We start from the raw sequence: 18,460 nt of genomic DNA on the forward strand, positions 1-18,460 counted from the left end.
CAGGACTTATGCAACTCTAAAGGGAATACTCAATCTGTAGAAATCCTAGTCCCTGCTTACAAAAGCCCATACTATTAGGGAAACATATGAGCACAGATCATTAAAATACAATGTACTATAAACTATAATAGCACTTATAATGCAAGGCAGTTAAGAACTGAGAGCTGTGAGAGCATACAATAAAGTGCTCCTAACTTAAGCAAGGCAAAGCCAGAAGACACAATTCTACTAAAGTGCTGAGGACAGGTGTGGCGCTTTGGTGGGTGGCTGCAATCGCAGAGGGTATGGAGTAACCATGAGGTAGAGAAGGTGGGACACACATACAACTCTCCCAAGAAGTTTTCCACTGAAATAAGGAATGAACTAAGATGCAAATTCATCAGGAAACAGAATCAAGAAAATTATTTTGAGCATGTCTCTAGTTTGAGGGAATAGAAAAGAGGTGAAGAGAAAATCTAAGGTAACCGAAAAGGGAGGGATTCCTTAAAGGGGCTAAATCTCAGAAGAGGCAAAAGAGAAGAGCAGTTACACTCAGAGAAGAGGAGGACAGCTCATCCTATAAGACAGAAGAAGAGAAGGTAGCAATAACTATCTTTGAAGGTAAATCTAAAAGTGGAGGGAGAAGAGTTTTAGCAAGCATAAGCTAAAGATTTTCTATGTTCTCCATGAAGTATGAGATCGACCATCTGCCAATACTGGCTGCTGAGGGAGAAGCTGGGGGAAAGGGAAGGAGGAGAATTTTACTGGTTGATAATTGGTGTGCAATGTTGCTGCCCCACGCTACATCTTCACTGATTTTCAAAGTGAAAAATGTGTCCTTCTATCTCTCTTGAAATTTATGCAGAAACTAGTTGTGGCATACTGTCCACATGGGGGGATGGAACACAAGGTTACAAAAGCACATAATGCTAATGTCAGAGTCGTTCTGCCATTTGCAAAGCAATTTTAAAAAACATTAGCTAATTAATTAGCTCAATGATGACTTTAATCCTGTAGGTATATATGTGTACAAGGACTACTTTTTCTGTCTCCTTTGAGGCATTTGAAGACACAAGAGACTTTGTCTCAGTGGGAATGCTGTGGTAGATTACATTTGCTGTAAATAAGTAACATTTTTAGAAAGCAATGAGTTCCACTGAATTTATCCTGAAGAGAAAACAAATGGCAAAGCTAAATGAGAGACTCCCAGAATCAGACTGAAAATTCACCATAAGCCCAGAAATCTCCTCATTCTGGCTTTCTGAGGGTATTGGAGGCAAATAGCTCCAACTTCACAGAAAATATTGGGCAGGAACAAAAGTACAGATGTGCTGCCCATCTCAAGAAAAAGGTGTTCCACTGCTTGGCGTTTATACCAAGAGGAGCTACTGCCCACTCAGGTCCCATAATAAAAATCATTCCTCCATTAACAGGTTGAGCAATATCAGTTTGCCCAGAGTCGGAAATCAAGCAAAAACTGCCTTCCTCTCAGAACAACCAACGGCAAGGTGAAAGAAATACGTAACTGTATCCAGTCTCCCAGCAGGACATTTTTTGCCTGATTAAATGACCTCTCCTCTGAAGTGAAGCCTCTAAATAGTAGTGAGAGACCACTCCCTAGAGTGGCTTTAACCACAGAATTACCAACCTTTTCCTGAAAAGCTTCTTCCTTTTCTTCTTCACCAAGTCTTTCAATTGAGTTGGTAGAGATGGCAGCAGGAGTCAAGAAGGCAACAGTATTTAGAGCTCAGCTCCAATCCTTGCTAACTGAGTGGCCCTGGGCAAGACGCCCACTATCTTTACATTCAAATTAGTAATGGTAACAGAATCCACCTCATAAGTTTGTTTTGAGAATTAAATTAGGGAATACATACGAAACACTTAGCCACAGAGACATACTTCGCGTGCATCCACACTGTTAAGTGCTCAATAACTGGTAGTCTTTATTGCTGTTATTATGATTATAATTGCTGTGGTTATCATGGTTTTGGAGATGATGCCAGTGAAGGTCTGAGGAAAGAGAAATAATTATAAGTGACTAATAAGTGATGAGAGTGGCTGGGAACCTCAAATCCTCCTGCAAGGGCAACTCTGTGAGTCTCAGTGGGACATGTGTAGTCAACTGATTTGGAGATTAATCAGGAAAGTCTTCAACACAATGAACCTGGTCTAATTAATAAGTCCCATTCTTTCTTTTCAGAAGGCTCATTCACTATAGGATCTTACGTGGGTTTTTTTTCTCCCCAGCTTTATTGAGATATGATTGGCATATAACATTGTAAGTTTAAGATATATAATGTGATAATTTGATACATATATTGTCATACTGAGTGAAGTAAGTCAGGCAGAGAAAGACAAATGATGATATTGCTTATATGTGGAATCGAAAAAAATGGTACAAATGAACCTATTTACAAAACAGAAATAGAGTCACAGATGTAGAAAATAAACTTATGGTTACCAAAGGGGAAAGGGGGGGAGGGATAAATTGGGAGACTGGGTTTGACATATACACACTACTATATATAAAATAGATAACTAACAAGAACCTACTGTATAGCACAGGGAACTCTACTCAATACTCCGTAATGACCTATATGGGAATAGAATCTGAAAAAAAAGAATGGAGTATGTATATGTATAGGATCTTATGTTTAGAAGGAAGCTAGAAAATCAAGGCTGTCTAGTCATTTGCGCTATAATCTCTTCTACAACCTCAGCAAGACAGTTGCCCAGACTTTGCTTGGATGCCTTGAGTGACAGAGAATACATTATTTTAAAGGCAACTTTGGACAGCTCTCATTGAAATGTTTTCCTTGTATTTAATACCCAGCTTCCACTCAACTGCCCCAGTTCTTCTTCCTGAAGATATATGAACCATGTCCAAATCCACTTCATAAGACAGTCCTTCACATACGAAGACAACTCTCAACCCATGAGCTCAGGCATCTTTCCCTCAGGTTAAATGTTCCGGGATCCATCAGTCAACTCTTTTTATGTCAGACTCTTGAGCACACTGCTATCTGTTTCATAGCTCGGCTCTAAACATGTTCTGTCAACTAGTCAGCTAACCTTTTAAGTGCTTATCATTCAGAACTGAAGAGAAATATTCCCAGTAACCAGATTATCACACAGTGGTGATGATGATGGTGTTGATAAACACAATTTACCAAGCATTTTCTATATGCCAGGCATTGTTTTAAGGGGTTTAAAATTATTATCTCAGTTAATACAACAACCCTATCAAGTAGGTATAATTATTCCACCCATTTAATAAATAAGCAAAGTGAGGTACAGAGAGGGTTAAGTAACTTGCCCAGCATTCCACAGATTGTGGGAATAGAGGCGGGTTTTGCAGCCAAGAACTCTAGCTCCAGAGCATACTATTTTCGCCAATGAATTATACTACAGAACTGTCACCTCCTTTGTTTTCATCCCTTTATTAATTCAGTCTCAGAACATTAAGGCACATAATTTCCATCATTCTCAGCTCCCTGCCATTCACAAAGTTGACGAGCATGCTCTCTTACCTTCCCTCAAGCCCCTCATAAATGGCGAGTAAGACAAAGCACTGGACAGTCACCAGAAACTTCCATGTAAGTCAAAATGGACCCATTTACCAGGACCCAGTGGTATATTTAAATAGACACTGCTTTACTGAATAGCTCTTACATCCAATCCCTTTTTCCCCATCTTGTGGATGAGGATATCACAAAGGGTATTGCCAAATACCTTGCTGATACTTCGCTCTGCTAGGCCCACGGTACTTTTCTGAGCTTTAAGTATAGTAACAATATTGAATAATATGTGAGTTTAGTTTGCTTATACGGCTTGTATTTAGTGTTTTTAGTGAATGACTATGGTTCTCTTTTTTCTTCGGTGGGCTCATATCTTCTGTTAATCATGCAATCCAAAATCTTTCCCAGATGCCAATGAAGTTCGTAAGCCCATAACTTGCACTATCTACACTTTTTCCATCTTTAGTCATTACAAACCTCCCCCATTCTCTACAGTTTCTCAAAAACCAACTGGATTTCAAAAATCTTATTTTCAAATTCTCTCTGTATCATTCATCTAAGTCAAGAAATTTGAATTACTGCAGACCAATCAGGTGCTTTCTAACAGGCTCTGATATTAAATTTCCTAACTTTGTCTATCTTTTCCTGGCCAAAGACCTATTTTCTTGTCAGAGAAGACAGGGGTAAAATAGGAGTGAGGAATTCTTTCACATCATTTAGGGCTCTGTTGCCAATGACAGAAAATCTAGATCATGCTGGCTTAGAGAGAAGAAGGAATGTAATCAATCATGGCTGGAAAGGCAGAGGCAGTCTAGGTGGAAGAATGTTTGATCCAGGGCCTTAAAATGTCACCAGAACCTAGTTTCTCCCCATATTTTAGCTCTGCTTTTCTCCATTCTAGCTTCATTTTTAGTCCCATTGTGGCAGCAAGATGGCGGCCAGAAGGTCAGTTTTATACCATCCCAAGTTGTAGCTCAAAGGAAGGAGAAGTACTCCCCTGCAAGATATAAACAGAGTCCTGAGACTGAATGTCACTGATCCAAACTGTGACATTAGGTGTGGGTTAGGTGCCCAGCTATGAACAAAATAACCACAGCCAGAGTAATGGAAGTTCCCGATGGACTTAGAGCTCACATGCTCATCAGGTGAGCCAGGAATGGAGTCAATGCCACTACATCACTGGACTGAGCATGAAGGAAAATAAAAATCGAGAAACATTTACTGAAATAAGGGAAAATGAAGACCAGATCTCTTAAAAAAATGTTTACTGTATCTCACTTCTCCATCATAGCCCATCAATTATAAGTAGCAAACCATTCTTTAATTATCTTCTTCAGGCATTAACTGAAGAACGTCTTTCTGTTTGCCACAGCCCTGCAACACTAAATATCCTGCGGCTTCAGCCCCGCTGACACTCTTCCTCAGGTACACACCACTTTCTTACAGCCACCCTGGGCTAAGTGCTCACACCTTGCCTCCTCTGTGAAATAAACCTCATATTCATCATACATCCCCAGTAGCTCAGGGCTTTGTCTCCTCTTCCTCTGTGGCATCAAATGCCATTCTCTCCCCTGCCCATTGCAGCTCCTGGTAATCCAGAAGGTAATCTCTTTTCAAGAAGATCTAGTTTATCCTCTTCAAAAATGTTCATTCTTAAACTGACTCACATGACATTGCCAATATTTGACTTTTTTTTTTTTTACCCAGAAAAATGGCAATTTCTATGGTCAACCCAATAGGCCTCTCCTGAGACACAGTTTCTCCTCTCTCTTGTCTTCTTCTGTTACATTCTTCCAATTTCCCAGATTCTGATTCATGTTTCTACTTTTTTCTACCTTGTTGGAATCTTGTCCTTCTTGGACTCCTTTTTGCATTGGCCCTTCCATGCTGCCAAGGCATTCTTCCCTCCAAGCTCACACTGTGCGTATCTTCCTGAGGATGGGGAAATAAATTCTGCTTTGCTATCCAACTTGTCTTTCTACGTTAGAAGTATTCCACAGTAGTGTGTGTTTGGTTTGACAATGATAATGATCCGCATTTTACAGATCAAGACATGGGTGTTCAAAGAGGTTGTATGGTTTTCTAATTAGTACCAGAAACGCATCTGGTAGCCAGGTTCTAATTCAGGTGCTCTTTTTTAAGATACATTGGATTCTCCTAACTTCTGCAGTTTTTTAATTGCAGAAACAGCAAATAGCAGTAAGTGCTTCCTTAAACATACCTGATCAATTTGGTTTCATTTATTAACATAAATAGTAGCATTAGCATTTGCACAGTGCTTTATAGTTTATAAAGCACCTCCATCTTCTTTATCCCATTTGTTCCCAACATAAAAATGCCTGAAGTAAGTATTATTATCTGATGAAAAAACTGAGGCTAAGAGCATTCAAGTGGCTTGCTAAGAGTCTTGCAGCTGGTAATGAATGAGTCTACGCAAGACTCAAACCCTGGACTAGTACTTCCAAAGTCAACCCTCCTCTCATCTTCCATGTTCACCCTAAAACCCTCACTGGATCTTGCTCATCATGGGGCCACACAGTATTCTCAAAGCTATAGGAAAAAGGAAATTTTTAGGCCCAATGCCATGACCTAAATTTGCCTAGTTATGGACAGAGTGATTTATCCCCACCTGAGAAATCAGAAAGGACACCAAAACAAGAGCCTGAGAAGCACAGAGGCAGGAAAAATGAGAACAGGGGTAAAAAAAGTATAGCGAGTGAAAAAGAGGACAATACAAAAGAAAAACCAGAAGAGAAATTGTGATCGCTAACAGACAGCAGAAAAGACAGCGAGACAGGACAAAATAAGCATATATTTTTTTAAAAGAAAAGCAACAACAAACACATTATCCTAAAGCCCACAGGTGCCAGCAATTCAAATAAACATATAGCAACTAACAGAATTAACACAGCCTTAAATAGCCTGGCTCACCAGATGTGGACTCCTATCAGGGTTCTATAAAATGTAAAGTTATTACAGATTAAACCATTAATCATCTGTTCAGAGACTATCTCTGGCTGCAAAATCCCATTCAGGTTTAAATGGCTAATAATCACAAAGGAATGTGGATTGTAATGTGCACAATGATGTTCTACCCAAGCCTTTTTCCTTTAAATATGTGTTCCACTCACCCCGTTCTCCTGCTTTCCTTCCTCCCCACTAGAGATACCATGAGAAAAGAAAGGTGGGATAGACCAGTCGGTCTCAGAGTTCTCAGCAGCAGGAGAGCTTCTCCATGGGCAATGGAGAGCCAAATGGAGAACCAACATGCCAGCGGAGAAGTAACAGATTGAGGGGAAAGGAAGATGGTGTAGAAAGAACCAAGTCAAACAACACAGAAGACGCCAACACATAGGATATTGTGATGGGCTTTAGTCAGCTCCCTGGTCCTCATAATAGAGACACTATTCATGCAACTCAGCCTTGATTTGGCTTTCCTCTACTGCACTGTGCTTCATCCAACAACAGTAGCTCAGTAATGTCAAGGACAGAGGAAAGGAGAAATAAATGTCCTGACAAGGAGGGTCATTGGAAACTGAAATGGGAGTTAGAAGGAAGCACTTTTCTGCAGAAACCTGAAGATTGAGAGAGGCACTCTCCTGGCCCAGTGCTAAAGCCAATGGACCAGCCTTCCCAACTCTTCCTCATCTCCCTAGGACAAAACGATGAATCAAGCAGAAGTAGTAGATGGACTAACTTCAGTTCTCAAGGAATTTAAAGCCTGACGGACAAGCTGTCAATCTATGTCATTCTACTACTTCAGATCCTTCAATGGCTCTCCATTACCCAAAGTCCAAGGGTAGAGTGTGATATAAAGCTCTCTATGACCTGGCCCCTACTTAACTTTTCAGATACATTTTCAGAACTCCTGATCTTATATTTTGTGCCCTGACATTGGCAAACTGTTTGTAAGTTCCTCACCCAGACACCACGACGTGCCCTGTCTCTGGGCCCTTGCTCATGCTGCCCCATCACCCCGGAGCACCACTTCTTCCCTGTTCATTTCTACCTGCCTTCAAGCCTTGGGCATCATCTCCTCCACAGCGTTTTCCTGAACCCCATGATATACTAAGTCCTTCTCCTCAGCAGCCCCACCGCACTTGTGAATGCCTCTTTTTTTGTGCATTAACTGCTTTTCCTTGAAATTATATTTGTGTTTCCCCCACTAACTGTGAGGTCCTCTGAGGCAAGAACTGTGTCTGATTCATCTCTGTGTCTTAGCACAGTCCTTGGCATACTGTATTTTTTCAGCATATACCTGTGGATCTAAACTCTGCCACATTTTAGAGCTCCATGAGGTTAGCTCAGTAATGAATTAATTTATTTATTTGTTCCAGACATGCTTATTGAGTGTTTTATTTTATGCCAGGAACTCTTCTAGGTGCTGGGGAAACACCTGTGAACAGATGAGGCCTTTGTCCTCAGGGAGCTTACATTTTCGTAGAAGGGAGATTGACAGTTGTCAAATAAACCAGTGTCCAAAGGAAACAGACTAGGTAATGACTGAGGGTGGGTAGGATGGGTTATTCCAACTTCAGTGAAGATGAGAGAATTTTAGTAAGGCAAACCTCAGAATAAAGTTGTGTTTTTCCCCCAGATAGTGATTTGGTAATATGGGAAATACAAACATACGCACATGCTAATGTATACTCACTTACTCTTAAATTTGTTTCATAAACTGTTTTATAAGAATGATTACATAATCCTTAGTCATAATTATTGTAGCAAAACATCATTGTATATTTATGTATGGTTTCACTTTTACGTATATTATTTTATTTGTTCTTAAGAACACAACAGCGGTCTTATCATCTCCATGTTATAGGTTAGGAAACTGAGGCTCAAATAAGATCAGTGGCTTATTCCATGCCATATAGCCAGTAAAGTAATAAAGCTGGTATTCCCAATCAGGTTTTCTGATTTAACCTAGTATTCTTTTCATTTATACTATGATGCCTCCTCAAAGCCTTTTCAATCCCGTTCTTCTCACAGTGGGTTCCAACCCATTTCTTTTAGTCTTGCTGGGCCTTTTTATGAAATACTTCACTCATTTCAGATAGCTGGGAGGTTCCTAAAAGATTCAACTATTGCCATGTCTGGATGTTCTTTAATGATCCCAAGAAAGTCACATTGTCAATAGTGCCTAAGAGCATTTATCTAAAAGCTATTTTTTAAACTTACAAACATGTGATTTCATTTGGCAAATATTTATTGAGCGCCCACTAGGTGCTAAGAACAATTCTAAGGGCTGGGGACACAACAAGAACAAAAATATGACAGACATGTTAAAACACAAAACCACGAAGAGGTACCAGGTGGGGATTTTTGGGATGCTTGAGTGGACACAAATATTGAATTGATAACTAGGGCATGCAGAGTACTTCAATAATTGGATGATAACATGGACCCTCTCTGTCACACTTTTACTCTGGAATCAAGTTAGAAGCTGTGTGCACAGGTGAAATCCACAATCATTTTGACTCGAGTGGAGCCAGCAATATCACAAAAACAAACAAGCCAATCCAAAAATGAGCAGAAGACGTAAATAGACATTTCTCCAAAGAAGACGTAGAGATGGCCAAAAACTACATGAAAAGATGCTCAACATCACTAATCATTAGAGAAATGAAAATCAAAACCACAATGAGGTATCACCTCACACCAGTCAGAATGGCCATCATCAAAAAATCTATAAGCAATAAATGCTGCAGAGGGTATGGAGAAAAGGGAACCCTCCTACACTGTTGGTGGGAATGTAAATTGATACATCCACTATGGAGAACAGTATGGAGGTTCCTTAAAAAACTAAAAATAGAACTACCATATGACCCAGCAATCCCACTACTGGGCATATACCCTGAGAAAACCTTATAATTCAAAAAGAGTCACGTACCCCAATGTTCACTGCAGCTCCATTTACAATAGCCAGGACATGGAAGCAACCTAAGTGTCCATCGACAGATGACTGGATAAAGCAGATGTGGCACATATGTACAATGGAATATTACTCAGCCATAAAAAGGAATGAAATTGAGTTACTTGTAGTGAGGTGGATGGACCTAGAATGTCATACAGAGTGAAGTAAGTCAGAAAGAGAAAAACAAATACCATAGACTAACACATATATATGGAATCTAAAAAAAAAAAAAAATGGTTCTGAAGAACCTAGAGGCAGGACAGGAATAAAGACGCAGGTGTAGAGAATGGACTTGAGGACATGAGGAGGGGGAAGGGGAAGCTGGGACGAAGTGAGAGAGTGGCATGGACATATACACACCACCAAATGTAAGATAGATAGCTAGTGGGAAGCAGCCACATAGCACAGGGAGATCAGCTCGGTGCTTTGTGACCACCTAGAGGGTGGGACAGGGAGGGTGGGAGGGAGACGCAAGAGGGAGGGGATATGGGGATATATGTATACATACAGCTGATTCACACTTTGTTGTACAGCAGAAACTAACACAACATTGTAAAGCATTTATACTCCAATAAGGATGTGATAGATAGACAGATAGATAGATAAAAGAGTGGAGCCAGAACTTAACTTTCAGGTGTGAAGTAACTACAGTTCCAAAGATAAAAACTATTTTGTGCCACACACGAAGTATCAACAATCTGGAAGAGAAATCCCATAAGGTCTTCACCATGTCCCCATTTTGAAAAAAATGAAACATAAAAGCACCCAGCTCAGCTTAAGGCCGCTTAGAGCCACAAATGGCCAGAGGTGACAGAAAAAGAAAGAAAGAGAAAGAAAGAGATAGGGAAGGGAAGAAGAAGTTGTAAAATAACGGCTGACTGTTCTAAGGGGAAATAGTTAAAGTGGGTAAGTGGGATTTATCAAGGAGGGAAGTCCCAACATAGCTGGAAGCTTTTACTGTTTACGAAATTGTCAAAGAGAAATGCCAGCAACAAGAGAAGAATTTCCTAGACTTTCCCACAGAGAAGTGCATCATGATTAAATGGAAAGAAAGACTGCGCCAGGATTTCATTAAACTCAAAGCTATCTGTTAAAGCACTCAGACAAATGAGAAGGCCTCCCAACTCCCTTAGAAAGACCATACTATATACGTAAAGGAGAGATGGTGCAAAAGTTTATATTAAGTTCTTGTTTCGCCTACCACCTCCTTCACTGTTTTGGACTTTCTTTCTTCTAACTTGATCTGGATTTAAATTCTGCTTAGCTGCTAGCTAAGATATGTGCATATTTTTATTACTATTACTGTTATTTCTGTCGCTGACACTGGTTTTCAGAACTGCCTTTAATTTTTAAGCTATTAAGTGCCACTTTTCACAGACTTCTGAAGCTGTCTGCTCTCCATCTGGACAGTGTAGTATGTGAGTACGTGTGTGTGGGTGTGCGTGTGTGTGCAGATTTTATTTACTTTAGGTTCTGCATGGATAAAATCATCAGAGATATCTTCATGTTTTTATGAGACTTGTTTCAAAATGTTCACAGGCATCCTTCCTGATTGATAGATCTGCGGTTGGGAAATTGCTCCTTTGTCTCAAAATACATAATGGAGAGATAGTTCAACATAATTGTGTGCAGGGGAAAATTAATCCTAGAGGCCACCCCTAGACCCAGTCCAGGAGAAACTCCAGGCTCAGGGCTGCTTCACGACAAAAATGGACGAGCTCTCCACAGCAGTCAATGCCTAATTCATTCCTGACCTACAAACGTGGAACAAGAGTGCTCCTATCTGGGCTTCCCTGGTGGCACAGTGGTTGAGAGTCCGCCTGCCAATGCAGGGGACACGGGTTCGTGCCCCAGTCTGGGAGGATCCCACATGCCGCGGAGCGGCTAGGCCCGTGAGCCATGGCCGCTGAGCCTGCGCGTCCGGAGCCTGTGCTCCACAACGGGAGAGGCCACAACAGTGAGAGGCCCGTGTACCTCATGAGAGTGCAATTCCAATGGAGTGTGATTTAATGGTGTTTAAGAATCTTTCAGGGTTCATTAGACAGAGTAGTTTATACCGTTATTCTATTCAAATAGGAGTGAATCCCAGGGAAGAAGTGCGCTATGTCTACTGCAATTCCGTCAGGAATGACCTGTGGAGACCCTGTAGCCAGCAGAAGCCTAGGTAATGTCCAGCAGAGAGAGGAAAACTCTCTAAGACTTTTCTCCTGTCATTTTTCCTTCAGAACAAGAACAATACAAAGCTGTAATTGGATTTTCCCCTCCTTTGTCATGTCTCTCCTTCCTCCCCCTTTCCCTCAATGCACACATGGTTTATTGCAGCAAGGCCCAGCTCAAATATCAATTCTTCTCCAATGCTGACTCCCACCTAAAATGTATCTGTTTCCTCTGCTCAATTAGATCACTTCATCTGTGGCACTGAACACACAGTGCCCTGAGCTATAATTGTTCCCTTACAGATCTCATCTCTCTTCCCAGATTACAAAGTCTTCAAACACGGAGACCGTGGTTTGCAAAGAGCCATTAAGGTTAGTTACAGCACAAAAAAGGTACCCAATGATTATTTGGTAAATGTCTCCATTCAATAAATAATTATTATGCACCTGCTCTACGCCAGGTATAACAGACGCAACTCCTGTCTAGACACAGCTCACAGCTGAGTGGCGTGAGTGAATGCACGTGCGATGCCATCTCATATGTAACTGATGTGCAACAAATTTCAAATAACCATAATAAGAATAAAACATGTGCCCTGAGAGGAGGCTCATAACATGTCACAAGGGATCTTTATCTACAAGAAAGAACACTGTTAGCTTCTCAAGGAATTTCCACAGGGAAATGGTATAGCTATCTTAGGCAATCAAGCTTAGTTTAGATTAAACAAAAAAGTGCAGTGCACTGCTCTGATGACACTGTGTGCTGAAAGAACTCCAGCAAATCAAGTCTGATTTTTTTTGCCTCAACAACTGACCTTAGAGATTGAACTTACACTTGACTGAAGCTCCTTTGCTCTCAGACAGAGGTCTCAACACATTAGCTACAATAGTAATAAATGAGTAATGGTAAAGCTCCACTGCTTTCTCACAGCTGCTAGCTCTCAGGGAGGAAAAAAAAAAGGAAAAACGAGTCTTCTGGGCCTTAATGTTATATTCTGAGAACTTTCCTTCATCTCGAATAATGAGACTCTTGGGAACACCAAGCTTAGCAAAGGTAAAATAATACATAAGTTATGTTTTAGACAAGACACACAACCACAAATTGAGCCACTTTTAGCTAAGGCTTCCCTACTTGCCAAGTCAAAAATACAAAATCAAACTTCACACAGGTCTAGTTCCTTGTGATTTCAAAGTCCTTTCGTCTGAGTTATTTCATGTAATTTATAAAGCACAGCTACCTGTGGGATCAGGTTCCTCATTAGTTAGATGAGGAAACAGAACCACAGGGTACTTAAGTGGTGAACCCAAGGTCCTGCAACCAGCTTAAACTGGGATCAAAACCTAGGGCCTCTACTTTTAAGTCCAGAGTCTTTTCTGCTACAACCTATGGCCTCACAGAATAGACCAGAGGACAGATCCAGTCACTGAACTGAAAATTTCATTTGTTCTTAGACAGTCAGTGCATTAAATGGAATGGGTGAACCTTACCTCTTTAAGGCAGCCCATGAAGTTGTTGCTGACGGGTGAGCCTGGCAAGTCAGCGGTACTTGGGCTTCCTCCCACATAGAAGAAGTCATCTGAGCCCAGCATGGTGTAGTCCTCTTGAGTGTAGCCAGTCGTGGTAAGGATGCCATCCACAGAGATTGTCACCTGGTGGAGGGACATAGGGACAAAAAAAAAAATCCCAACAATGACCTTACAGTCCTATCAAAATCCAGGGGCTTCCCCTACCAGTGGCATCACTTTCATTAAGATTTGGGTGAGGTATTCTCTCTAATTTGGATTGATTTTTGGTATGTGCAGCCAAGTTCCATTTTCTGGTCTGCCTCCCTGTGGCCCAAGCCTCCAGTGTCTCCCTGCAGACTCCTGGGAGAGTTTTTCCGGAACTGCCAAGCTGAGCAACTCGCTCTACCCATTGCCCTCTTCACTCAGTCAGGCTAGAAAATGGAACTATCCTCAGACGTCTCAGTTCATTGGTAAAACGAGCATTTACTTTTGAAAGATTGTCATTTATAGTGGTCGTGAGAAACAGCAAAGGAGATGTTTGACAATGGGGTTTGTTAGGGGGTTGGTCTTTGGTTGTTGACGGTTTTTTTCTTTTTCTTTTCTTTTTCTTTTTTTATTTGTTTCTTTTTGGGCTCACACCACGCTGACAAACATGCATTCAGGGAGGGAAGGAAAAGGGTCTTGATTTTGATGAGTCACGGGTGATACATGCCACGGACTACCCAGGACACCAACCCCTGTCCTCCCTTGTGTGCCATCACCACCAGCCAGAGAAGAAATGATCCAAACCAAAAAAGGCAACGCTAACAAAAAGAATGATGAGGCATAATAGCCAAAATAATAACAATGCCCACAGGAAATAGACGGCACCCATACACCCAACATCCATGAAAGGAGCAGAGGGCACAGAGAAGAGATGGGGCCTCGAAGCGTGCACACACCGTACACTGACACACCCATGCGAAAACCATCTGGAGCCAAGAGAGAAGGCAGAAGAATAAAGGGAGGGAAGTGGGACAAGGGTGAAGAGCGCTAAAGAAGAGAATCAAAATCCACTTCACACTTACATGCACTAAACCAACGGAAAAACAAGATGGGAGTGAAAAGAAGAACACACACTCAAAACTAAAGGGTAGTCTTTCCCCTGCCTGCCACCCTCCCTTACTAACAAAAAAGAAAAGAAAAAGTCCAAACCCAACCCCAAAATATATGAAGGGTGAGAGGAGCATGAAGCAGCATGGAGACAAAAGAGAGAGAGAGGAGAACGTGGAGTGGGGTTGATGACTGGTAGGTTGTTAGTACTGAGGAGGAAAACAAGGGAACAGATTCTGATGCCCATGGGGAAATTCACGAGACAGGAACATGCCATGCAGAGTTTGTACAGAGAACACAAATTGGCACAGCTCCCTTTGGCCAAGGTGGGAAGTACGGTGAAAGGAGGGAAAGGAAGAATACAGGAAGTCGAGTACTTTCCTCCCCAGATCACCTGTGGCAGCCGTGTCCACACAAAAGGGAAAGAAAAAACGGATTCGGGAGTGGGGAAGGGGGAAAAGAAAGGAGGACGAGTGAGGGGTAGGAAGACACGGAGAGAAGAAAGTCCTCAATAGAAATCTCTGTTGTCCCTAGTCGATAACTTGGAACTTGCAAAATAAGAAAACAAAACAAAACGAATTTAGCTCAACAAAGAACATTTCTTTAAAAAGAAATTTTTTTAGGGAAAAAAAATTACAAAGTAGAGAAAAGGAAAACTGTCCCAACCAAACTCATCCAAATATTGTCAGGACAGGTGCATCCCCTTCCATTTTCTTCTTAAAGAAAAAGAAAGGCTCGTATTTAATTCAACAGAAAATTTTAAAAGAAGAAACAACTCTAAAGAGGATAAAAGGGGGGTTTGGGGAGGAAAAGGGGGGCAACACACGGCAAACCCAAAAAAAGAGACAATAAGAATGATATCTACCAGACAATGTAGTTTGTTTACCATAGCGTGTCCGATGCCTGAGTGCTTTGCGGAAAAGGGGGAAGAAAGGAAATTAAAAATTGTGAACAGAACGATTGTTAATTAAAAAAACTAAAAACAAAGATGAGTCGTTAGGGTGTTAGTACATTCGTCGGTTAGTAAAATGACACATTGCATGAATGATCTTGTGTTAGTTTTTCAAAAAAAAGGCACCCGACACAGAAAAAGAGAGTGGGGGAAGACAATGAGACCAAGACTCTATGGAAAACCTGGGGACCTGGGGCACAGCCAGGAAAGGAGCTGCAGTCCACCTTGTCTTTGTAACTCCCCTCTTCTCCCAAATACACTCAGACCAGACCTCACCCCAGTCAGAATTAGCATCATACTTACTTTCCAAGAGCTGTTCTGAAAGAACACCGCCCTGCTCCCTTCCCACCCTCTAGCACAAACACAATCCATCTGTCCTGAAAGAAAAGACCCCCAAGGTTTATCGTTCCACACGTAGATAAATAGAGAGAGCTGAAATACCAATACTTTGGGGATTGTTTTTTCACATCTGACTCTGATTACATGCGTGGACAATCATGATTTTCTCCTAGGACAAAAAGATCTTAAAACATTTACAGATCACATCTAGCACAGGAAGGCTACATATGTAGTTTACTCTGGGTTTCCATGGGTAATTTAAAGATCCACGACCCCCCTGATTTTGTGGATTTGTGCAGCAGGAGGGCAACTTTCTCCTCTTTCCTGTTCTCTCAGGTTTGAATAACTGTGTCGTTAGAATGCATCAAAAGAGTTGGAGTCTCCTTCACTAGCCAATAATGTTACTTTGTTTACTTTGCCAGAATGTCTCCTGTTAGAATCACTCTCCCCTCATTCCTCTTTAAGAATGCTTTTCAAGCTTTTAAGCAATTTCTTGCTTGGATAGCAGAGAGAACTGGCAGGTTAAACATGATTAGAGAAGCCCTACAATTAGTCTTTTCTTCGCTGTTTTCAAATGTTAAATTGCCAACACACCCTGAGCTGGGAGGCTGGAAGGCTAGAAGATGGTTAACCCCAGTTTTGTGTTTGCGGTTTGACTAAAGTGGCGTATAAAAGTAAAGCACTTCCTGTGATGGCCATGACCGTGGACTCAGGTCCCGGTTATAATTTAGAACAGATAATCCACGTTCCCTCCATTAATCAGAGCCCCCAATAAAGTACCTGACCTTGGCCTGACTTGGCCCAAAAGCAGAACCGTAGCAGATGACCAACAAGGAAGAAAGGGGGAAAGTTCTGCTCCATTTGGTAAGGAAACCCCGAGTAAGCTTTCCTCAGATGAATCTTTACCACAGAAGCCATTCAACCTTACCAAAAGAGTAGGCGAGACTGCTACCAGCTTATTGTCAAATATTTATGAAGTGATTTACAGTTTAACTGAAATAGACAGGGGCTTCCCACCCCTTCAAATGTATCCTAGGGAACTCAAAAAGATGTTATAAATGTACTTTTAATGGGAAAAATAATAATCTTAGCTGACTCAGGTTGAAAAGATTGTATTTGCAAAATCAACTCTGCTTTTCTGAGATTTTTTTCCTCTTTCAATAAATTGCATTTGGATGCAAAATTCAGTGCAGATTCCGATGAGGTCCAATTTTAGGTGCATTTTCTCTAAAAGATTCATACTCCTTCTGCCGAGAAATGCCCCCAACACCCTAGGGCCTCAGTAGCCTTGTCTTGACAGCTCTACTTAGCTGCATCCATGGGGACAGACAGAGGCAGTCACCTTTGAAAGAATCCTCAGCATGTAAATCACGTGCATGTCCCAGCGAGTCTAGCACCCAGACCATGGATGCGCTCATAATCCTTCTGGAACATACGGTGCTCTGCACATTTAGCCACCACACGTGGAGGACTGTACTCACCATCTCACAAATGGAAACTGTGGTGTGGAAAGGTTAAATGCTTTGTCCAAGGGCACAGAGAGGAGTCGGGTCTTAGAACTTGGACGAGAAACCCTATAGTGTTGCCTTCCTCTGCTTGTTCAGACTAACTCAGCACAACCAATATTTGAATTACAGTTTGGTTCATCCCCATTTCAGTGTAAAGGACTGAATTAGGGCCCAACTCTATTTTAGAAAAGTGTTTTTAGTGGAAATGAAAGTGAGCCTTTTCCGGCTAATTGGAATCATTCTAGAACGGCAAAGAAGCATGTGGGGTGGGAGAGAGCGAGAGAGAAACAGACGGGCTGGTGAGAACCACAACCCGATTCCGCTCCCCAGTACGTGAAAATCCCCCCTTAACTGACGAATGGCAGAAGGGTATTACTGTGCAACTGCCAGTCAAAACCGACAAAAGGTCATATTCTCCTTTTTGGTCTAGTCTCTGCTACTCAAACCTTTCAAGCCCTTATATGTTAGCAAATGAAAATTTGATGTGGGCTCTCTTGGCCGCTGAGGGGGACTCTCCTGTAAGTACAGGTGGGGAATGATGAAAGGAAACATAAGCAACAGGATTCTTCGGCCTTGCAGGAAAAACACAGAACGGTGATTCAAAAATGTTCGACCTGTGCGTATGAAGATGACGGGGGATTCTAACTCTTAGGATTTGGCAACTTCATCACAGATAGAATAGCATCTCCAACCACGGGGCTTCCTTGACATGCTTAAGTGTGGAAGTGGGTATTTCGAATATTGTGTGTCTCCAGTGTGGAGGAGCCTTCTCCCTTTACTGAGCATTATTAAGGAGTTACACTTTTATCAAACAGAAAACATAGGCAAACACCTGTCAGTTCTCATGCTTTCATGTTTACATTAGGAGGCATTAAATCAATCACACTGCAGAAGAAAATTTGATAAGCACCTTCTGGAAATTTACATAATGCTTTCTGATTTAATAAAGGATGAATGCTGTCCCACTGAGTTTAATGACAAATTCACAAGTAGAAAATCCAAGTCAAAACAGAACCTGGAAAAGGCAGTCTCAGAACAGACCTTGACTTTTACAGGAAGTGTTTGTAATTTTTTCCTGATGTGGGCTGGTGAGGTATTATTACTGTTGTTATTGTTATCACTATTATTAGTTATGAAATGGAAAACAACTTCACTGGGCTAAGGCTTTCTGAGAGTGTTGTCACCTGACGGAGTTGCCTGCTTAGAATCAGCAAGCGATGGGAGTTCTCAAGCACGTACAGAACCAGGAAAGGCTGCTCCAAAGTTGACTTTTTTATGTGGGTCCTTCCACTTTCCAGGCCTCCTAGTCAACTGAAGAGTGTCAGAGGTAGAGACAGGGGCAATAAAGTATACCACAACACCAAGGAACAGAGAAACAAAGGAATTCAGAAAGATCGCAGCTAATTCACTCCAAGGCTAGAGGTTAACACAACGACCCAACAGAAAGAATAAAAGTGGACAAGGGGTCGTTAAATTAAAAGGAAGAGAAAAAG

General features: G+C 41.5%; 1 protein-coding gene across 16 annotated transcripts in view; it reads right to left on the minus strand.

Annotated features, from left to right (window-relative positions):
• NRXN3 (neurexin 3) overlaps positions 1 to 18,460 on the minus strand; it is a gene marked incomplete at both ends in the record, with an annotated part of 1,633,255 nt that overhangs the window by 1,202,457 nt on the left and 412,338 nt on the right. For 14 of the 16 annotated variants that reach the window (XM_082851716.1, XM_082851713.1, XM_082851712.1 and 11 more), the window contains one exon: positions 13,059 to 13,220. In XM_082851716.1, coding sequence (XP_082707842.1) covers positions 13,059 to 13,220 — 162 coding nt within the window. Of the gene's footprint in view, positions 1 to 13,058; positions 13,221 to 15,033; positions 15,079 to 18,460 lie in introns of all 16 variants that reach the window. The other 2 variants (XM_082851701.1, XM_082851718.1) reach the window with 2 other exon arrangements.

This window comes from Leucopleurus acutus (assembly GCF_964270905.1).
Source record: "Leucopleurus acutus genome assembly, chromosome: 1".
In the NCBI taxonomy this organism is placed as follows: Eukaryota; Metazoa; Chordata; class Mammalia; order Artiodactyla; family Delphinidae; genus Leucopleurus; species Leucopleurus acutus.